This window comes from Microcaecilia unicolor, chromosome 9 (assembly GCF_901765095.1).
Source record: "Microcaecilia unicolor chromosome 9, aMicUni1.1, whole genome shotgun sequence".
Taxonomy (NCBI): domain Eukaryota; kingdom Metazoa; phylum Chordata; class Amphibia; order Gymnophiona; family Siphonopidae; genus Microcaecilia; species Microcaecilia unicolor.
Genome location: NC_044039.1, coordinates 93737892 through 93762170, shown reverse-complemented (window position 1 = coordinate 93762170; position 24279 = coordinate 93737892). Strand labels below are relative to the sequence as shown.

Below are 24279 nucleotides of genomic sequence, written 5' to 3'. Positions count from 1 at the left end.
GAGTTAAGCATTTAGTTTTAGAAATACTCTCATTTCCAGAAATCTTAAAACCTATACATGCAGTCCTTCACGTTAACCAATAGCACAAACAGAGAAAAGAATATCTGTTCGAGTTTAACATTTAGTTTTAGAAATACTCTCACTTCCAAGCTACTTTCAAGTCAAGTTCTTTGTCCAGCATTCATTATTCCACACAGAGAAAAGATCCTTTCTACATAGTCTTGTGATGCTGATGCTGACAGAATATCTAGAGCCAGAGGAAGTAATGTCATAGACTGCACTTCTCTCCTGTCAGAACTGAAATACATTCTGCGTATTTGTAGAAGTTTAACTTCCTCAATGTATTTGTTTATTTGCACTTCATCAGTTTCTTGAACTTAGCAGGATGTCTTACTTCTGTCACTTTCAGCTTCTCAGCAATGTAAGTTTTTTCCAGGCCTACCAGAATTCTGCTGGGGGTGTTGATATTTGAACTCTGTCCTGCAACAGATGGCTCAGTTTCTATGAAGGCTTTATTCAAGATTTTTTCATGTGCTGCCCAATCAGTTATGAATTGACAACTGCAGGTAGAGAACTCATTTCTGGAAGTAGCAGAATAACTGAAGGATCGAGAAGGCATGCAGCAACTGGAAGATGACTGAAGAGCCTTTTTACAAAGGCATGTAAGGGCCTATGTGTGTGCAACATGCATCAAATTGGCATTACCGCCAGGCTAGCATGTGTTCCTGGCGGTAATTCTGAGTTTGGCGTGTGCCGAAAACCCGCGGTAGAAAATTATTTTCTATTTCCTACCATGGGGCACTCCTGGCGGTAATCGGCAGTTGGCACGTGCTGGACAGTTACCATGCGTGTAATGCATGAGCCCTTACTGCTAAGTCAATGAGTGGCATTAAGGGCTTAGGCCGTAAATAGACGCGCTCTGGTTTTCATTTTGCAACACATCCATTTCCCAGACCAAAAGAAACCCTCTTTTTTCCAGATGTGGTGGAGAAATGGTCCAGCGCGTGTCCAATACAAGCCCCCCACACTACCGCAGGCTACTTTTTGGTGCGCCTTTGTCAAAGGGCCTCTGAAAGTATTGTTATTGTCAGTGAAGGCACTGCTGGGTGTCAAAATTGAGGAAAATCAGTTGTTGATACATTTGGCTTATCTACGTGACAATACAAATTGAGTATAGAAAGAATAATATAAGACAGGGAGCATGAATCGCTTTGCAATGTGTCTGTATGTTCAGCAAATGATTGCAACAAACTGCAAAGTTCCTCCACCTTTGTCCACTCAGACTGTAGCATTTAATCAATATTCAATCCAAGAACCTCAGTAATATCTCCTTTCAGCTGAAGAAGGCATCTTGACATGTCATAGGTGCTGTTCCACTGAGAAGGATAGTCATTCACAATTCCTTTATCACACTTATTACCAGTGCATTTTTTTTCTAGCAAAAAAAGGTGTTGGTACTCAAATGCTAGGCCACCCTTCAGGGGTGGAGTGATCACTAAGGGACCCACCCCACAATAGCCAGGCCCCCTGCAACCAGTCACAGAATCTATGACAAGACAGAATTGGTGTGTAGAACCTGAGCTCTTTCATTAAAACTTGGGCTCCATGGGTCAATTTTAGCAGACAGTAGAAAAAGTGCTTGTACTCAGTACCACCAAGTACCCCCTCAAAAAAAGCCCTGCTTATTACGGAGTCTCTCTGTAGCCATAGAACATTTTCTGAAGTTATTAACTATCTTGTGTGCCTTTATCAGGATATCATACAAGGCATTCATGGATACATCGTGTTACGAAGAATATTAAATTCTAAAGTCGATTTCGAATCATCCCCATTCTCTTATGAATTTTCATCTGAGTCACCGATATCAGGATCAACGTTATGTTCTTCATCTTCATCTGATTCATCGCTATCTGAAGTAGCAATGGGTGATCTACCATTTTCCACATTACTATGGTTTGTTTTCTCATTATAGCTGTTTCAAAGTACACAAATTACTTTGACTATATTTGTGCCATTATCAGTAACAGTTAACATTACTTTGTTAGGCTTGGTATCCCACTCTATCAGACTTTTTGTCTAGGCATTGTGCTATTGCATCCCGGTATGTGGATGATGTAATTTGTTAAGGTTGAGGATTGGATGTATAAGTCTTAAGGTTCCTGGGTCAAAGAAGCAAGCTGATATACCAAGTGGTGTTCCTAGGGGAGCTGACACCCGGGGTGTCATCCATCATGGCACATGCCCAATTTGCACACGCAGTTTAATTTAATAAGTTAATTAGCACCAAGAATTGGCTTTTTAACAAGCAGTTATTGGCACTAATTAGATTTAATTGGAATTTATGCACACGTCTAAATGTTACATGCTAGTAAAAAAAGGGGAGTGGAAATGGGAGGGTCATGGGCAGAACCGGGGTGTTCCTAACATTTTACACAAGTTTTTATAGAATACGGGGGATATGCACCACGTTTCAGTTGGTGCAAATGGCTGTGCTTGAAGTTAGGTGCGATTCTCAAGTGTAAGTTCTATTCTATAAACTGTGCTTAACTTTAAACGAGGCTTATAGAATATTGCTGTTTTCGGCGCCGATTGTTTTCAGCACCATATATAGAATTCACCCCATTGTGACATTTCTGCTCCTAGTGTTCATTTCCTTCAGTTTCTCTGCTAAGGATGCTCTGCTTTTTTTGCATCATTTTCAGGGCTTTGGCACTGCCACAAGGTTTGAATTTGGGATTCAAGGTTTTAAGCATCTTTCTGAATTCAGGTTGTTACAAGAAATTCTACCCACTTCTCCAGCAATTAATATGTTGGAAGAAATGATTTATTTTGGGGGAAAATAGCTCGAGAGCAACTCGCTACTGTTTATAATTTAAGAGCAAGCGCTGTATTTATAAGTTTTAGGATATTAATTTCTCCACCAATCACCAAAGGTGATAATTGCAATAAATTAAATATATTAAGTATATATATATTCAGAACACAAAGAGACCATATTTTTAGCTTCAAAAAGATTGATTTAATATACAATTGCACACGAGAGGTAGGTTTTAAGAGGAATCTTTACAGGTAATCTGTGCATAAAAATAGAACAAAGTAGCAGGTCTAGATCAAAAGTTATGTTACTTACAAGTCCTTGTTACACAGTATGAACAGCATTAGGTAAGCACATGTTTTAGGAGCAAGGCATCAGCGGACCCCAAAGAGAGCAGCAGTTTCCAAGAGAGGCAGGGTTCCAGAGGAGGCAGGTCCCAAGAGAGGCAGGTTCCAAGAGGAGGCAGGTCCCAAGAGGAGGCAGGTCCCAAGAGAGCGAGCGGGGCTGTTTCCAGGCCTTTTATAATGTTAGCAGAGAAGCATGGTGTGTGCATGTCTTGGATATTTTGCAAGGCATTATGGTTAATGTAGTCTCATGTCTGCACACGACCCCTGAGTCCTGGTATGATATCACGAGACTTACAGTCTGGATTTTGCTGGCAAATGTCTTTTGATGTCCTGTTCAGTCTCTGGGGCAGATACACATTACAAGTCCTTCCTTTCTGCACATGTCTGGAAGCTGATGGGAGGGGCAGGTATACCTTTGACAAGCAAATGTCCTGTTTATGCTTCCTCTGAGTCCTTTGTTTTATTCAGGTGTCCACCTTAGTCCATCTTTTGTTAGGTGGGAGGGCAGAGGAAGCTCTTTTGTGTTTGTTAAGTGTGTGTAGTTAAAAAGGAATGGAGAGAGAGAGGCTTGAAATGAAACTATTCTCCAAAAGCTCCACAAACATATATCTTCAAAAGATACACAAATATATTGGTGTATATATAATCCAGCAAACATGCTACATATTTCAGTAATAAACTGATACCATTACAAGGTGAATCAGTCATCATTGGACTGCTGGTAGCAATAATCATATCCAAAACTGATTTCATGTGTACATGATACTGGTCAAATTACTGCCTATATGAGAGAGACCGTACTTTGAGATTCATTGATTTGGAAATGGTAGGATCCTGGCTTACTGGATTCTTTTGGTCACTGGTCATTGAATTGTCCAGCATAAGATTTTTTCCTTGCTGACTTTTGCGATTGTAAGATTTCAGCTTGTTTTATGAAAATGCTCTATATGTTTTATAGGATTGGATGGATTTTTTCCCGCTATGAGCACGTTACATTCAATTTCACACTTGCTGTCACTTGTAAGCCTGATTAGGCTCCTGCTTTTCTTTGTATTTTTGCAGTATTCGAAAAATTTCCCACATGCCACTTTCCCTCCTACATCTAGCAAATAACTTGGACAGACTCCCAATGGCACTGAAACTGCTGCTCTTTAGCTGAGCATTTTAAAAACGGATTTTCCAGTAAATGCACAACAAACCACACAGACTTTGTTGCCAGAAACCTGGTTATAGTTATAGCCGATTTGGAGTTTACAGTATGTTTGGCAGGTTTCTTAAATAATTATTGACAGGTTGTCTTCTTGGCTGGCTTTTCTGCATATTTGGAAAGAACTTGCCTGTTGTGATCTGGGTACTTCAGCTAGGCAGATTGCAGTGGGTGGTATGACTGGTGTCTCCATGTGTGGGCCCGGGTGGGCCGGGGCTTTTCTTAAGCCACGCCAGCAATTACATATCCAAATGGTACAGAAAAAAAACATTGTCCTTCAGCTCCACAGATTGTAGTGGGTGGCTTAGCCAGTGCCATATGTGGGCCCTGATGGGCCGAGAATCTTCTTCTTTAGCTCTTCAGTTCAGCTGCTTGCAGTGACGTAGCCATAGGTGGGCCTGAGTGAGCTGTGGCCCACACACTCAGGGTTGAGGTACGGTACACACTCAACAGCGGTGCAGGCCCTGCCAGCTGAGGATGACACTGAAAGCACTGCTCTTCATTGTCTGTGGTCTGCTGTATCTCCCTAAGATTGCTGACTCTGGCAACCGCATGTTCAGTTTTCAGCATGTATGCAAGAACCAAGCAGGTATGGGTGTCGGCAGAGGTCGGGATTAGGGTTTTTGTACATGCGCTGAAAACTGAACATTCATGGTTGCCTGGAGACACAAGGAGATACAGCAAACTGCAGAGCTGAAGAGCAGTGTTTCCAACATCTTCAGCTGGCAGGTCTTGGGATCTCTGCAACTACCGCTAAGAATGTGCCAGCACAGGTAGGAGGGATGGAAAGCATTGTCTACATCACTTATAATTTTTGTTCCACTTTAAGACATTTTTGTTAATGGAAATGATTAATTATAGTTCTTTTATTTGGGTCAATTGTTTATACTTATGCAATTTTCATTATGAAAAAAGTATTTTTTTTGTCCTAGTTCTCAAGAACTAATGAGCAAAAATTTTTGTTCTGTTTATTAGTCTAATTAACGTCATGTGTTTGGGGGCAGGGCTAATTGTCAAGGATGTGATTGGAGGGTTACTTGATGTGAGCGATATGATTGAGGAGTTAATTAATATGAGGGATGTGATCAGGTTTGCGTGGTTACTTGATGTGAGGAATGTGATCTTAGGGCTACTTAGTTTTTGAGATGTTATGGGGGGGTGGTATGGTGATGAGGAAGGGTTTGGGAGGAGGGATATGGAATGGAGAAGTGTACAACTGCATCTGTTCGGTGTTATGTGGCTTTTATTCAGCAGGGGGCTGGTATAGCATTGCGTTGAATGATACAGAGGCATTATAATATTCTTGGACTTATTTTGCATCCCTTTCCTAATAATTCCAAGCATCCTGTTTGCTTTTTTGGCCACCGCTGCACACTGGGCAGAAGATTTCAGTGTACTATCTACAGTGACGTGACATCTAGATCTTTTTCTTGAGTGCTGACTCCTAAAGAGGAACCTAGCATCAGATAACTATGATTCAGGTAATTCTTCCCAATGTGCATCACTTAGCATTTGCCCAGTCTTTAATTTTTCCTAGACTGGATTATTGCAGTCTTACATTAGCTATTCTAAATCACTCATTCATTGTTTATAGTTGGTACAAAACTCTGCTGTTAGACTTATTTTTGGATTATCTTGATTCGAGTCACTTTAATCTTATTACCCCAAACTACATTGGTTACCAGTTGCTGAGAGAATTCAGTTTAAATTAGGTATTTCCCTTCTGTTTTACTCACTCCTTTTCTATTGTAATGTTGTAGTTCCTCCCTCCTATCCCTGTCTTCTGTCCGTTTTTGTTTCTCTCTCTGTTTTAACATTGTTATATTGTAAGCTGCCCTGACGGTTTTCCTAGAGGGCGGGATAGGAAATTCTAAATAAAGTTGGAAACTTTAAAATTCTCACTGGGGAAATACCTGATTACGTGCTGACGTTAGTATCCTTGCTACACAGGTCTTCTTCCAGATATAATACTCATATTCTTGTTCAACTGAGATTTCCAATGTATAAACATTTTAAATCAATCAAACATCTTACATTGTCTATTAATATTGGTTAGCTAAGATATAGAACCAGCTTCTGTTGTTTCTGAGATCTTGTACTCATCTTCAATTTAGAAAACATTTAAAAGCTTTCTTATTCTGCAAGGTGAGTTTATCTAATGTTTAGTTTACATTATCAGTTTGTTGTAATTATTTGTAGCACCTGGATTGATTGGTCTTATTCTTGAACTGAATAGGTATAGGCCATTGAATGCCCAGTATTCCAGTTTCCCAAGGTCTTCCTGCAATTTTTAAAAATCCATGTGTGTTTTGACGACTTTGAATAGTTTTGTATCATCTGCAAATTTAATCACCTCACTCGTTCCGTTTTCCAGATCATTTCTAAATATGTTAAATAGCACCGGTTCCAGTACAGATCCCTGCAGCAGTCCACTATACATCCTCCATTGAGAAAATGGCCATTTAACCCTACCCTCTGTTTTCTGTCTAATTACCAGTTCCTAATTGACAGAAGGACATTGACTGCTATCCCATGAATTTTTAATGTTCTCAGGAGTCTCTCATGAGGAACTTTGTCAAAAGCTTTTTGAAAATCTAGATACGCTACATCAACTGTCTCACCTTTATTCACATGTTTATTTATGCCTTCCAAAAAATGAAGCAAATTGAGACAAGACTTCCCTTGGCTGAACCCATACTCTGACCAAATAAACCATGTTTGTCTATGTGTTCTGTAATTTAATTCTTTATAATAGTTTCCACTATTTTCCCCAGCGCTGAAGTCAGGCTTATCAGTCTGTAATTTCCCGGATCACCCCTGGAGCCCTTTTTAAAAATTGGCATTACATTGGCCACCCTCTAATCTTCAGGTACTACGGATGATTTTAACAACAGATTAGCAATTCATGTTTGAGTTTGTTCAGTACCCTGTGGTGTATGCCATCCAGTCCAGGTGATTTATCACTGTTTAACTTGTCAATTTGGCTCAGAACATCTTCCAGGTTCACCGAGATTTCTGTCAGTTCCTCCACATTGTCACCCTTGAAAACCATTTCCGGTACAGGTAGATCTCTTATGTCTTCTTCCGTAAAGACTGAAGCAAAGAATTAATTCAATCTCTCAGTCCCATGGATTTCCTCATAGGCTTTCTGCTTATGTTGCTTCTTATGGTTAGAGCAGTAGGCTGAGATCCAGGGGAACCCCAATTCAAATCACGGTGCAACTTGTGATTTTTTAAAATTGTGAGCCCTCCAGGGACAAAAAACACCTACTGTACCTTGAACGCACACCACTTCAATAACCTTCAGGCTTGTGGGTTTCAAAACATTCTGGTACAGTAGGTAGTTTTCTGTCCCTGGAGGGCTCACAATTAAATAAAAAAAATATTACAAGAAGCTGCAGTGGGATTTGAACTAGGGTTGCCAGGCTCTTAGCCCACTGCTCTAACTATTAGGCTTTTCCTTCATCCTCATGTATGTCTCTGTGGCCATTTTACAATATGAATGTCCATAGTTCCTGAAGCTGTCATAGATCCTGGTATCCCCTGGTATTTTCACATTCGGGAGTGGGGCGGGGGGTAGGGGGAAGTGGTGAACAACAACCACCTGGGGATTAAGAGGGCAACTTCCAGTTGAGAGCTTAATCCCTGAATTGGAGCACCTTTTTGTAAATGTATTTATTTATTTGTTGCATTTGTATCCCACATTTTCCCACCTATTTGCAGGCTCAATGTGGCTTACATAGTACCATAGAGGCGATCGCCAGTACCGGTATGAACAAATACAGGGTGAGGTTATGGTAGAGTAAAGTTCATGTGTGACAGACACATTGGGAATCATAAGAAGGAAGAGTTATGTCCAGTACGAGCTTTTATTTCATTGTGTTGCAGGGTTAAAGCATTTAAGTTGGATTGTTGGGGTATGCCTTTTTGAACAGGTCAGTTTTTTAGGAGTTTCCGGAAGTTTAGGTGGTCATATGTTGTTTTCACGGTGTATGGTAGTGCGTTCCATAGTTGTGTGCTTATGTAGGAGAAGCTGGATGCATAGGTTGATTTGTATTTTAGTACTTTGCAGCTTGGGTGGTGGAGATTTAGGTATGCTCATGTTGATCTTGTTGTGTTTCTGGCTGGTAGGTCTGTGAGGTCTGTCATGTATCCCGGGGCATTGCCGTAGATGATTTTATAAACCAGGGTGCAGATTTTGAATGCAGTACATTCTTTGATTTGGAGCCAGTGCAGTTTTTCTCGTAGGGGTTTAGTGCTTTCGAATCTTGTTTTTCCGAATATAAGCCTGGCTGCTGTGTTTTGAGCAGTTTAAATTGGTTCTGGAAGTCTGATTCACAGTTGATTTTATCCCACTGTATGCATAGATTTGAAGACTTTTATTTGGGAAGTTGATAAGAAAATAAAAACTTTGATTCCATGCAGTGAAATAAAATCAAGATTTCCACAATGAATATGCATTAGATTTATTTATAAGTACTGCTTCTTTTATGCAGATAGATTTCATGCATATTCATTGTGGAAATCTTGAAAACCTGACAGGGTTGTGGCCCTCAAGGATCATGGTCGCCCACCCCCTGTTCTAATCTGGCCTTGGCCATACCTTTAGGCTATTGATGCTAAGGCCATCCCTAAGGTCTCTCCATCCAAACAGCTGCCACCAAGAGACTTAATGAAAATCACCATCATGAGAGATTACATCAAGACGACAGCCACCTTAGAGTACCCACAAACTTGGTCACCACAGTTTCATGTTTCTGTGGAAAACTGGTTATCTGCATAAGCCAAGTTTCGACTTAGTGCAACCACTTTTGCTTATGCCATCTGTTGCACTGATGAAGTGAAGAAGCAGAAATCACCCAGACAACAGTTCTTTGTTAAGATGTGAAGTTGGTTATATTGTGCATTGTTTAGGATCATTCATTTTTCTTATTTAAAAAATAAATAAATTATATATATATATATATATATATATATATATATATATATATATATATATATATATATATATATATATATATATCTTGTTCAATAAAATAAGTAAAAACTGTATCTTATGATTCTCTAAGAAGACTCTTGGAGGTAAAAAGCAGCAAATTCTACTCTTCAACCAGCTGTCCTCTAAAGCAGTAGTTCCCACTCTGTGATCCATTGACCCTTGTCCTCACAAATTCTGGAATGTAGGACAAGGAAAAATGGTCTCTGCATGAGGCTGCAACTTCCTGCCGAAGCAGGGCCTGTAGGGATGAGAGCAGCACTGGCGGTATTGTTGCAAAATAGAAATGGCAGGAACTGCACTAGCAGTGGGCTGGCAGCAACATGGAAGTCCAAAAGAGCACTGCAGGAGTAATAGGTGAGGGGAAAGAGAGAGAGATTGAGAGAGAGAGAGGGGGGAAGGTGGGGATGGCTCGAGAAAGAGAAAAGAGAGGTTGATTTGGTAGAGGAGGGCAGAAATAGAGTGGTGGAGTTGAGGAAGAGAGCATAAGGAAAGGGAAGAGAGTGGTAGAACCAGGTAGAGCATAGAGAGAAAAATTAGTGAAGCCAGGCTGAGAGACAAGGGAAGAGAGAGATAGAGAGTCGGACAGAAAGAGAGAGAGAGAGAGAGAGGGCGGTTTGGTTATTGAGGAGGGGGAACAGACACTATTGGGTGAAGTTGTAGGAGAGAGACACTGATGGGGACTGACTGGGGGGGGGGGGGGGGAAGAGAGAGAGAGGCTAATGGGGACAGATTTGGGGATGAATTGGATGTCCCTAAACATTTTGGAGGTTGAGAAGGAGTCTATACAACCAACAGATTGGGAATCCTTGTTCTAAGGCAGACACAAATGTTAACTCATTAGATAAATTTAAAGCAAAACTTTGCTGGAAGCACTCCAGGATGATTCTGTAGGGGCTCTGCTAAGCTGATTCTACACTTGTAACTGACATGTGGCGCATCATCATAGAACTAATTTCTAGTATTTTTCTTGTTTGTTTTATTTTGTAGTTATTTGAAGGACTGAAGGCTTATCGGGGAGTGGATGGTAAAATCCGTTTGTTTCGACCAAGACTCAACATGGACAGGATGTTGCGCAGTACAAAAAGAGCGACTTTGCCTGTATGTTGATAGCATGTTTACTATAAGATAAGCATGTTTACCTTAAGATAAGCATTCTTAAAGTCGATTCCTCTACTGGCAAGCAGGATGAGAATCAGTCATGCTTGTGAGTGATATCATTCAACAGTGCGGAAGTACTCTTCTAATTCAGAAGACTTGAGAAAAATTTTCCAAGTCTCTGCAGGACTTTCCATGTAGCCACTGTCTTGTTGAGCCTAGCAGTTTTTTTTTTAAATTTTTGTCCATGCTACTGCACAATGATGTTTGCATCCTGACTCCTGTTAATTCTTTTGTTTATCTTTCTTTGTTTCTTTGTAAAGTGCATTATCCCAATAGGCCACTTTCTTCTCCTTATAAAAAAAAAAGGTTTCCTTCCTGCCCTCATTTAAAAAAAAAAAAAAATGAGTTCATTCTCCAGCCAGCTGTTCTGAAAGACATCCCCACTGTGGGTCCAAGTGGTGCAAATGTGGATGTAAAATATCCATCATGGACTTCCATGACATCTACTACAAGAGCTTGGGGCTGGAACATTATTTATTTATTTATTTATTTACCACCTTTTTGAAGGAATTCACTCAAAGTGGTGTACAGTAAGAATAGATCAAACACGAGCAATCGACAATTACAGCAGTATAAATATTCAAATAATACAAAGTATAGCATAGTATACTACTTACAATGTTAACACAATACATAATAGAACGTTTTTGACAGTGAAGGGTATAAGCAAAGATGGAACGTATAGATAAGAGAGTAAGAAGAGTTAGAAAGTAAGGTGACTAATTTAAAGAAAGTTGTATATGAGGTCAGAGAGATGGTCAAGTATTGTCTCAGCTAGGGTAGAAGTGGATAAACATATCCTGCTGCAGTATGTGCAGCCTGTGTTGACTCCATTATGTCCAAATGTCATCAAAGGTGCAGCACTGTATGAGCTGCAAAGATTAAACGAATTAGAAACACTTCTATTCCACAAGACCATACAAGGCAGATTATAGTCATTGATCATAACAAACAACATAAATCAGTTATACAAAATGAAAAAGCAACTATACAATGTAGTACTTGAAAATACTGCAAAAAAAATAAATTGAGTATCTATCACCCTTACTAACTCCAAAATGCCATCACTTCCACTGTGAACAAAGCAATCAAACAGCCAGGTCTGTAATAAAAATAAAGATGTGCAGATTAGGACATTAGTTCCATAGGAGGATCATTCTGCAAGACTGGGAATACCCCAGAAAAAGACTCTAGGCCCAATATCTAGCCTGCAGCAATCAGTGTCTTGCTGACCACCGCCAGCGTTAAATTCGGAAATTCAGTGTTGGGCCCTGTCTGGGCACCATCATTGAAATTCTGGGTTGGTGATGCCAGCTAATGCATAGCAGGTAAAGTGTGATATTCAGTACTTAACCAGTTATGCACTACCACATATAGATAGGACTGACTTTTATGTGTTCCTATTTGTGCGGTCAACTTGGCTTGTGAAGTGCTGAAAGTGCGCTAAATGATTATTTTCAGTGGCAGTAACAGTTAAGTGCTGCTGAACATTAATGATTAGCCCCGAACAGACGATTTAACCAGCCAGGATCTGTTTCTGGACGGTTAAATCGCTTTGAATATCGACCCCTTAGCCTTATTTCTAATCAGATGGAACTCCTGGGCTCCAGAAAACCAAATGCCTGACTGGAGTGTAAGGCTCTTGTACAGCTATACTTTCTCATTTTATCCCCAAGCTATATTGGTCCAATGACATGAAACAGAAAACTAAATGCAAAACTTTAAATCTAATAAATTTCTCTATCAGCAACGAAGGCAGTGAGACTAGAAGCAGAGAAACCGTCTCTCATCTTACACGTCTAGTAACCATTTTTGCTGCTAGATTTTGGATTCTCTGAAGCCTACCCATGGTTTCTTTGGAAGTCTTAGATAAATTGAATTATAATAGTCTAATGGAATGTTGACCACTACATGTATGGTGGTTTGAAAGTCTTGGGGTTTCAGGAAGGCCATTTACTAGCATACTAGCTTCAGTTTTACCAAAGTCTTCCTACAGAAAACAGAAACCTATATATCTAAGGTAAAAAAAAAAAAATCAACATGAGCCCAGGTCTGAAATCACATGTCCCTGAATGATCTACTTTGAAAGATCAGCGTGCACAGTTACAAGCCACCTACAAATTTTCTGTTTTTATCTATATTAAGCAGCTACCTATTTGAAGCTAGCCAAGATTTTAAGATCTGACAACCATCATTCAGCTCTTACAAGGGCAGACAGTAATCCTGCTTAAATGGAACAAGATGCCATTGGTGTAAATATATGGCTTAACATCACAACAAGGAGACTTGAGATAGTCCATGAGCTACCGTTTGTTGATTCTGTTCCTCTGTGTAAGAATTGCCATTTTGGGTCAGACCAAAGGTCCATCTAGCCCAGCATCCTTCTTTGAACATTGGCCTAGCCATATCACGAGTACCTGGCAGAATCCCAAAAAGTAGCAAGCTTCCATGCTACTTACTCCCTAGGTCTTCCCTGTAAGATCTTTCTGCAAAACAGGAACAAAACCAGTTTAAAGTCACTCCGATGACACCAACTTTCAAATCTATACAATAAAATATCACAGTTGTGTCTAAAGTGGCAAATAAATTGAGGAGATCTAGTAATCCTGATGCACTCACATAGAGGTGTGTGAGCAAAGGTTTAGGCAGCCCTGGTCAAATTGTGTTTCATTGAATTATCAAGGGCCCTTTTACAAAATGGTGGTAAGCCCAAAGCAAGCTTACCACTCGCTAAAAAGGAAGTACTGCTGAGCTACTGCAGCAGCCCAGCGGTAGTTCCCACCTCCAGCACGCGTCATATCCGGTGCTACAAAAAAAATTTATTTTAGTAGCGCCGGGTTGTGCCCGGTGGTAATCAGGCAGTGCTGCGGGCTGCCCAGTTACCACCAGGTAAGCGTGGGAGTCCCTTACTGCCACCTCTATGGGTGACAGTAAGGGCTCTCCCCGAAACGGCTGTATGGCAAGTGCTTCATTTGCTTAATGGTTATTTCCTGAAAAAAAGAAAGACCTACCTTTTACCTGCTGCAGTAAAAGGGGGTCTCGGCGCTTGTCAAAAACATGTGCCAATGCCAGCGCAGGCCCCCCTTTGTCGCAGCTTGGTGAAAGAGGCCCCAAGTGAACAGAGGCTGATATGTGGTATAAAGTTAAACAAGAAGTCGATATTCCAAAGCACTTGTCTAGTCTTTAGTATCACTGACTTCTTAGGATTTTTAAAATCTGAAACAGTTGAACCACTAATTTAGGATATGTAAAGGCCCATTTTACAGAGAATGTGGGATTGGGATTGAGACATCGAGGTTGCTCAGTTCTGATGCCATTTTACAAAAGACTCTGCAACATATTTGGTGGCAGTGCACAGTGGGAGCAGTCATTTTACAAACACACACATGGAAACAATCAGCAGCATGAACCCAGCAGTTACTGGGCTAGATGGACCATTGGTCTGACCTAGTATGGCTGTTCTTATGTACTTAGGCTCATAAATGGGTTTTTTTCTCCCCGCAATTATGTTTATGTGGTAACAAGGCTTGCAAAGTGTACAAACAGTAAAACAGGTACATACATTGCACCAGGACCAGCACAGCTGTCCAATTTAGGAGCATAAATCTTCTGAATATTAGGCCCGTGAAGGGCAATTTTATAACTAGGTGCATGTGGTTTTGCGCACCTTCCACATTTACACGGTGCCTTAATTGACACATGCACACAAGCGTGCTAAGTGCTATTCTGTAAGAGAACGTGGAAGTTCTCTAGCACGTAACTGCAAGGGGAGAATATTTGTGGGCGGAGCATGGGCGGTATATGAGCGTGTCTCCTATTTACCCCTTCACATCTGTAAAATGACTTAGAAAAAATGTAAGTGTATTCAAACTAACAAATTACAAGTAAACTGGTCAGCTAAAAGTTCTGATGTACCCTTCCTATGAGATAAAGAAGGTATAAAAACATAACCGCTGTATATTGTACACAGACAAGTGAGTAACACTTGCATATTCCTTGTTACCTTTTGTTAGTGTTATTCTCCATACTCAGTCACACTCAAACACCCTGTAGCCAACACTCATTCTTCAAGCACTCAGCCAGACATCCTTCTGTATTTGTCTAAGGCCAGGGAAGCATATGTAAATCTTTAGAATACAAGTATGTGCACCCATATGTGCATATATGCCAGTATTCTGCCTAAGTGTTATTCTGGAACTACACGTGTATCTTCAATAGCACGTGTTTTACACACAGGCAGGGTCTGGAGGGAGGAGTGTAGGCAGATTGCAGAATTATGCAAGCAGCTCGTAGAATACTATAGGTTAACATGAGTATCTCTGAAACACAAATGCACACTCTTACTCAAGCTCTGTGGTTGGCATAAGTGCTTGCATCTAAGCACATACACAAGTATCTACCCTGTTAATCTAGTATTCTATAAATAAAATTAGATGCCTACATTCCTTTATAGAATAGGATCCTACTGGGCACCCAGCTACAGAATTCCTTTCTAAGAGAGTAATGCTATAAAAAGGTGCCAACACTTGGGCACGAAGAATGCATGTAAATGAAAAGATGATGTAAGCCGCTGGGCACCGGCTCACAGTTCTTTTGTATCTCCTCCGATATGAGCAATTGACTCAGTCAGACACTCAGGAGAATTAAATACAGTGCTTAGCTTTATTACATACTGGATAGCAAGGCAGACTGTTATAGCTGGCCATGATCTAGTAAGGCACAGATAACAACAGCAGGCTCCTAACCCCTCTCTACATATCTTCAGAAAGTGGGTCAGAGCAGGCCTGAAGGGAGACAGAAAGTGTGTCAGCAAAAGTGAACCAAAAAGGCGGTAAACTAAGGCACCATGTAAATGTGCAAGGTACGCATAACCACATAGTAACATAGTAGATGACGGCAGAAAAAGACCTGCATGGTCCATCCAGTCTGCCCAAGAAGATAAATTCATATGTGCTACTTTTTTTATTTGTACTGTCCTCTTCAGTGCACAGACTGTATAAGTCTGGCCAGCCCTATCCCCGCCTCCCAACCACCAACCCCGCCTCCCACCACCAGCTCTGGCACAGACCGTATAAGTCTGCCCAGCACTATCCCTGCCACCCACCACCGGCTCTGGCACAGACCGTATAAGTCTGCCCAGCACTATCCCCGCCGCCCAACCACCAGCCCCGGCACAGACCGTATAAGTCTGCCCAACACTAGTCCCCCCTCCCAACCACCAGCCCCAGCACAGACCGTATATGTCTGCCCACACTAGCCCACACTGGGAGAGTTAGGATATATTGCACTAAATGAAAAATTAGATATAATAGGTATCTCTGAGACCTGGTGGAAGAAGGATAAGCAGTGGTTAACTGTCATACCGGGGTACAAATTATATTGTAGTGATAGGGTGGATCGAATTGTTGGAGGGGTAGCATTGTATATTAATGAGAGGCTTGAATCAAATAGATTGAAAATTCTGGTAAGACTGGATTCGGGCGGCGAGCAAAACGGCCTGACACGTCTTCCTCCCAAAAGAATCCTGGGGCGCCGAGGCATAGTCTCTAGTACTCTTGGTTCTTTTGAGGGCGAAGTCCACCACCATGGAATTGTGGGGTAACTGAGGATGGAATTGTGGGGTAACTAAGACCTCATTAATCCAGATTCACCGTGGATCCGATGCTGGGAATCCATCTTCCTCCCAAAAGAATCCTGGGGCGCCGAGGCATAGTCTCTAGTACTCTTGGCTCTTTGAGGGTGGAGTCCACCACATGGAATTGTGGGGTAACTGAGACCTCATCAATCCAGGTTCACAGTGGATCTGATACTGGGAATCAGTTTTCTTCGGGATCACGGGGCTAGACAGAGGGAACAACCAGTTTCACATAAGGACTTCCCTTCAGTACCTTATGTAGAGGAGCCGTCACAGCCTCCTTAGGTGGAGAAGGATAGTCCAGGACCTCGAGCATCTCAGCCCTGGGCTCATCCTCAACCTCCACAGGGAATGGAATAGCCGAAGCCATTTCCTGAACAAAACAACTAAAGGACAGACTCTCCGGAGGAGATAGCCACCTTTCAGGTGGAGAGGAAGGTTCAGAGGGAATCCTATATGACTCATCAGAAGAAAAGTATCTGAGATCTCCCTCAGACTCCCCCAAACGCTCCTCCTCAGTATCGGGTAAATACCTCTCTCAGGAAACTCAGAGACTGAGCCTGCCTCGACACCGAGGATTGACGTCCTCGATGGCGATGTCAAGAGGCCAACGACCGCAGGGACTGCAGTGAAGCATCCTCCACAGACGTTTAAGGGGAGTCAACCTGGGTGGCAGCCAACACCGGTGCAGCTTAACCGGGACCTCTTCACAGGTGACGGGCCAGATCCTGCTGCAGCAGATGGTACGGAAGGTGCAAGCACTCCCGACACTGAAGCAGACCAACGCAGCAGTCCTTCCAGAAGCTCTGGAAGCAGGGCCTGGATGCACTCGTCGAGAGCCGCCATCGGAGAAGGCTGCGGGGTCGGTGGAACAGCCGGTGGCAGAATCTGCCCAGGTTCAGGAGCAGGTACTGGGCTGCTAGGAGACCGCCACATCGGCACCTCCTGCATAGAGAAGCAGTCCTCTCGGCGCCAACACGTTTCGGGTACGGAATCCCTCAACGCCCTGGAGCTCCCGGCACCATGTGTAGAAGGAGATCGGTGACAGTGCTTCTTCGCCTTCGCTCGATGTCCATCATCAAGACTCCTCGGTACTAACGAGGACGACGTGGAATCCTTACATCTCCTCAGGGTCGGATCCGACGAGTCGGTCCCGGGGAGCCTGCATAGCAGGAGGCCTCGAGACAGGTGGAGACCTACTTGATGCCTCACTGCTCCCAGCACAACTTGGTCTCTCAGCAGCCATTACCTCTGCTCCTGATGTCGATGCCTCCCTCGATGTCGATGCTGTCGCCGACCCCGGTACCGATGTCGATGCAGACATCGAAGGACCGGACTGAGTTATAGAATTGCCCTTCATGGGCCTAATATTCAGAAAATTTATGCTCCTGAGAGTTGTGCTTCTAATTTGGCCTCTCTGAAAATTTACTAGGGTTGAGTGCCTAAGGGATCGATATTCAGTTTGGTTTACATGTTCAGGAGAGGCTCCTGCCTACTTTAATCACACTGAGCAGGTTGTCCCTGGATTTTCAGCATCACTTTACTGCACACTCCCTCTGAAAATCTGGTGTGACTGTAGGGCACGGGGCCAGAATCAGTGATTTAAACCAATAATTTTAAAGTAATTCTCTTGACTAAAAATCCTTCTTCCAGCTGCCATAAATGCAAAGTAATGTAGACCTTTCGTTTACTTCTAGAAAGTGTTCCTGTATAATCATTAATAAAATTAAAACCCTTAAAGCAAATAAATGTTATCACATAAACATGGTAGAAAATAAGGTGAAATATTTTTGTTTTAAATAGTTCAAGTTAAATGTGTGAGATAATCAGTATCACAGTATAAGTAAATAAGTAACACAACAATATGTTCCAGGACAGTTTGAACTCATCACAGGCACACACCTCCTAAAATCATCACCCACCTCCTTAAGTAAACAAGAAATCAGCAGTAAATATGGTAACAATTCTATCGCACAGTTCTGTCAACACTAGTGAGATTGACTTTAGAAGCCAATTGGTGATTGCAACAGTGTCAGTAATGGTCCTTAAAATATCAGTGTGTTTTTTTTTATCTTGTGTGTTAATAGGGCAATGTTTAAGTAATGATGTGCCAATATCTTGTGTATTGTTTGGATTAATATGTGAACATTACTGTTGAGTATGCATTAACGAGCAATGTATATAGTGGTATAATGTGTTAAGTAACCTGCATTGAGGTATACTTAGTAAATGTTTAAAATGTTATCATTCCTACTTTGCATTTCACAAATATTTATGTTATGCAATACAAAATAGTTCTCTTCCCTTCTTGCAACATATTTAAGTTTGTTTCATACTGCTGTGCGCTTTTGAATGATGTGGGAACTGGAGCTTTGGATTTAGGAAAAGAAGTGGTCTTTTTCTAAGTCAGGAGAGGAGAACTGGTGGACAAATTGTCATTAATTACTGATTGTGCTTCCCTTTGTCACTCTTGGATTCTGATATTTCCTTCCCATTGTCCTTTTTTCACTTGTTGAATGAAAGGATAAGTGCCAGTTATTAACTGTTTATCTTTTCATTTATGGGTGTCCATTTATTTCAAGAATGTGCTAGAATGAGTGGAGGAGTAGCCTAATGGTTAATGCAACCTGGGTTCGATTCCCACTGCAGCTCCTTGTGACCTTGTGCAAGTCACTTAACCCTCTATTACCCCATTAAAACAAGCGTGCACAGTGACTGAAAACAGAACAGCTGACAGGCAATGTGAGACCAGCGTGGGAGAAATGCTTTAGCTGGAGGGGGTTGACGATCCCTGCCAGCCAAGGTACATTCGCAGTACCAGTGGGGGGGGGGGGGGGGGGGGGGAGCGGTGATAGCGGTGGTGGGGGACAGAAGTGGTAATGGGCAGGCCAAAATGTGCCCCCCCATCTTGGGTCTGCCCCCCCCCCTCCTGTCGAAGTTTGGCTACACCCCTGGTAGTAGTAGTAGTAGTAGTAGTAGTAGTAGTAGTAGTAGAATGGGGCTTGTGAGTGGATGGAGAGCAACAGGGTTATGTATGGGTATGAAGGGAATTTGACTGAAGCATGTGAGGATAGGGCAGGGACAGTTGATATTAAGGTAAAAGGGTGACTGGGTGGGAAGAATGAGGGAAATACTTGCAAGCAGCTTGTAAACAGGGCGGAGTGCAGGTGCTTTACAAATAACATCAATTTATTAAAATTCATAAATGATTTCAATAAATACTAGGCTTAGGTCTTTGTTGAAGAGAAACTTAAGCAAATCAATGTGAAACCAGAAGATTTAATGAAACCAGCTGACAAACTAAAGAGTAGCAAATCACCAGGCTCAGATGCTATCCACTCCCTTATAGATCTCAAATATGACCCATTACTAGCAATCTATGAACTTTTATTAAAATCAGAGTACCTGAGAATGATAAATATGATATTCATTTTTAGACGGAAACTATAGACCGATGAGCCTGAAGTTGATGCCAGACTAAATAATAGAAGCTATTCTAAAATAAATAAATTACTAGCCACATGGATATACATGGCTTAATGGGGTACAGTCAATGTGGATTTAGCAAAGGGAAGTTTGACCTTATCAATCTATCAGATGTTTTTAAAGGTGTTAATAAACCTGTGGATAAAGTTGAGCCAGTTGATGTGGAGGGGCATTTTCTTTATGATGTCTAAGTCCGACTTTGGAAGTTTTGCTAAATCGTCCAAAATCCAAATAGGAAAGAAGGTCATTTTCGAAAAAGAAAAACATCTTTTTTTTTTTTAATGAAAATGCTGTTTTGAACAAGGTTTTCTGCTTTGGACATTTTGTTTTTTGGTCCATTTTCAAAAAAAAAAAAAAAAATGCTACGTGCAAAACGTAGAGATTCATGTTATTGGGATGTAGGAGGAGCCAGCACTTTTAGTAGACTGGTCCTGCAGACATCCCAGAAGAGCAATGGGGCACCCTGTGCATTTCATAAAATGCTCCCAGGTAACACATCTCACCTTTGATCCCTTATCTTGTCCCCTGAGCCCTCCAAAACCCTCTGCCCCCCACTGTATACCACTACAGTAGCCCATTTGGGTGAAGAGGGCACCTATATGTCGGTACAGTAGGGTTTTGGTGACTTAGGGAGGGGTCAAAGTTTCCACCACAAGTGTGACAGGTAGAAGGAGATAGGGACCTGGGTCCCCCACTATGTACTGCATCAACCACTACATTACTTCAGGGACCTGCGTTCTTCTCTAATAGACCTGACTTTCACATCTGAGGCTGTCATAGAGGCTGGTAAGTCATATTTTTATTCACATCTTTGGGTGGTGGGAGGGGGTCAGTGACTACCGGGGGGTATTGGGGGGTCCACCTCCTGTGGTCATCTGATCATTTAGGGCACCTTTTTGTGCCTTATTCGTTATAAAAACAGGTCTAGCTCAAAACGTCTTAGTTTTAGTCCTGGAACACTCACATCCCACCCTTAACACGCCCCTAACACACCCCTTTGAGATTTGGATGCACTGCAGAAGAACAGCATAGAAAAATGTCTGAAAAATAGGTTTCAAAAATACTGATTTGGACATTTTTGTGGTTACCACCAGCTAACTGCTGCTCTAAAAAATAGGGACCTATTTTCCCTAGTGTGGGAAATGGCAGACACTGGGGACTGGAACTACCGCTGGTGCCTGTGTTGGGCCGGTGGTAGCTCCAGATTAGCGCATGGTAAGCCCGCGTTGGGCTTACTGCTGCTTTGTAAAAGGGCCCCTATATCAGCCCCAATGTCCAGCGAAGGAAGGGAAGAAGAGAGATTGACCTCCATCTACATTGCAGGAACCCTGTATTCACTGATTTGGAGGATAAAGGCATTGTTCTACTAGTTATTATATACTGAACAGCTTTATGGGGAAGTTATCATCATAGGCTACTGTTAGGATGTGTTGTTATACTGTTAACCCCAGTTATTAGTAAGTAGGCCTCGTTGCATAAAATGGGTCCTGTGGTAAAATGGCACAAGTTAATGATAAAATAACATGTTATAACAGTAGCCCACATTGATAAGTATGCTTCATTAGTTGTGTAAAGCAATATATAAATTAATAAATCAGATCAAATCAGTCCAAGAGGCCCTGTGATCCACAACTACTGTGGGCAGAGGTTGTTCCAGGAAAATAAAAGAATCAATATTAAGAGGGACTAAATGCAATGCCTTGAAGCGGCCCTCTCTGTATTTAGGACAAAAGTAGTAACATTCAAATAAATGTCAAAAGCTTATAGCCAAACAACTCCACAATCATGCTGGAGCACTCACAGTACTTTCCCTGGCACCAACAAGCTGAGACCTGATACCTGTCAGCAATAGAAGATGCAGTAGGCAAGCACTGTCTGAGTCTCTCTGCACCAGACTTAATGCACCACCTGGATTTTTTCCAAACTCTCGGAATTTTTAACACGACAAGTAAGAGCTTAATTATAGCCAGTGGACATGGCCTCTGTTATATCTTTTTTGAAGATGTCCTTGGATAAGCTGCAGGAAGGAGAAACCATAGATGACATTCATATCCTGCATCTCGTGGGGGAAAAAGAGAGGGAAGTTTATAAACAGGAACTGTGAAATGCTTGTGATATGGGATAAATGGAAAAAATTATGTGCCTATGGAGAAGGCACGGCGAGGTTGAGAGGTGGTCCTGAGTGTTCAGTGTTGTGTGAAGTACTAGAGTGTGCTGAGAAGCATGAGGGAGTACTGCATCAGATTGCCTTGGGAAAGGAACTGTGCATAATGGGAAAATGTAAACAAAATGTTAAGTATACAACCCTGAGGTATAGATGGAAGTGGAGAGAGCTCATTACATCAGGTCTTTTCATTTTGTGTAACTTCACTTTAGAATATAGTACTGTAAGTACAGAGATTCAGTCAATAGAGGGGAGTAGGGAGGTGGGGGGCAAAAACAGCTTTTATTACTATACAGATTGTTATGTGTTTACTCAGGTTTCCTTTGTCTAATATTTCATTTTATTTAAAAGGGGTCATGAATTTGATATACCACCTTTCTGTGGGTACAACCAAAGTGGTTTACATATATTATATGCAGATAATTTGTCCCTAGTGGGCTCACAATCAAAGTTTTGTACCTAAGTTTAAAGCTCAGAATCTATTCAGTGAGATGTATCCTATATAATAAAACGCACCTCCAACATTCTGAAGCTGACTGCATGGCTGAGGCATTCCTGCTCTCTGTATCCATCTCCTGAATTGACATCACATACTTCCGGGTTCGTCACAAGCAGAAGTGACCAACCACACGAGGTTTTTCGGCTTCAGAATGTTGGAGGTGCATTCTATTAAATAGGATTGGTCAGTTCCTTGAAGCACAGCCAGAGCTCAGCGTCTTGCACAGTAACGCTCAGACACCAGAGAGAGAGGGGGGGGGCCTGACACCAGAGAGGGGGGGAGGTATCTCTGTCACACACACACTCTCTCTCTCTCACACACACTCTCTCACAGTCACACACTGTCTCTCACACACTCTATGTCTCACACTGTATCACATTGACTCTCTATGTGTCACGTGGTCACTCACACACTCTCTTGGTCTCATACACTCAGTCTCACAGAGAGTCTGTGTCTCACACACACACTCTCTCTCTCTCGCACACACTGTATCTGTGTGAAACACACTCTGTGTCTCACATACGCACTTGCACACATTCTCATTCTCTCACACACACTTTCTCTCTCACAGACACACTCGCACCCAGACTCACTCTCTCTCTCTCTCACACACACACACTCGCACATTCATTCTCTCTCTCACACACAGTCACTCTCATATACACTCTCTCAAACATACACACTCCGAGGAAAACCTTGCTAGCGCCCGTTTCATTTGTGTCAGAAACGGGCCTTTTTTTACTAGTATTCAATAATAGGAGAAACTAAGGGTGTGTGAGGGGGGGGACTTTTTCATATCACTGTAATAATAGTACTATAAACTATATTTAGCCTGCATGACCTGAAAACATAGGACCCAGTATTCAGCCCATGGTTGTGACTGGCTTACAAGCTACTTCTAGCCATGGTCTGGCTTAACCCTGGATATTCAATGCCAGGGCATGCACAGCCCTCAGCACTGAATATCTGCCAACCCAGAAGTTAACTGGCACCAGTCAATATTCAGAGTTGTATCCAGTTAACTTGCCACATAAAGTTAGGGCAGCTGTTTTGCTGTCCTAACTTTATGTGGTTACTAACCAGCTAAGTTTCTGCTTTGCCCTAACTCTACCCCTGGACTACCTACAAAGTGGCCGGTTTTGTCATAAGTGGTTAGGGGGTATATTCAATGGCACTGTATGGTTAAGTGCTGCTGAATATACCCAGATAGTCCTGCACAAGTGATATAAATGGCTAAGAGCCTCTCCTGGTCTGTCAGTCAGATATCTTCAAAGGTAAAGAAATGTTTCTGGGCACTAAGACAGTGTCGCTGGGTTCGTGACTCTCTGGATGTAGCTTTTCATAAGACTTTACTTTATGGACTGATTCCCCCTCGGTTTGATTATTGTAACACTATCTACACCAGGCTTCTGTTACTAACTTGGTGGTGAGACCTTGGACCATGGGCCAGGTCCCAGATGGCGGCAAATGAGTCACCAACCCACTGGAGGCAATCTGGGAAGGCTGGAGGTGGAGCTGTCATGGCCAAAACTGGGCAGTTTGGCTGAAGCTGGGCAAGCTTGACTGATGTGTGGCTGGAGCTGAGCTGGCTTAGCTGGAGCTGAGTTGGCTTGGCTGGAGCTGAGCTGGTGTGGCTGGAGCTGAGCAGGCTTGGCTGATGCTGAGCTTGCTTGACAGAAGCTGGACTGGCTTAGCTAAAGTTGAGCTGGCTTGGATAATGCTGGGCTGGCTTAGCTGAAGCTGAGCAGGCTTGGCAGAAGGTGGGCTGGCGTAGCTGAAGGTAAGCAGGCTTGGCTGATGCTGAGCTAGCATGGCAAAAGCTGGGCTGGGCCTGACAGGAGTTTCTTCACAGATGAGAGAAACGAAGGCATCTCTTGGATGGAGGGACGCTGGTCTTCAAGATGCCAGCCATGGCGTCATCTGGTGCATCAGCTGTCTGCAAGCCCACTTGTGTAGTGCAGTGTTGACT

The 24279-nt window shown here is 42.3% G+C and overlaps 1 protein-coding gene across 2 annotated transcripts in view; it reads left to right on the top strand.

Annotated features, from left to right (window-relative positions):
* Positions 1–24279, top strand: part of BCAT1 (branched chain amino acid transaminase 1) — a 119106-nt gene that overhangs the window by 34943 nt on the left and 59884 nt on the right. For both annotated transcript variants that reach the window (XM_030213861.1, XM_030213859.1), the window contains exon 4: positions 10356–10466. In XM_030213861.1, coding sequence (XP_030069721.1) covers positions 10356–10466 — 111 coding nt within the window. The remainder of the gene's footprint in view (positions 1–10355; positions 10467–24279) is intronic.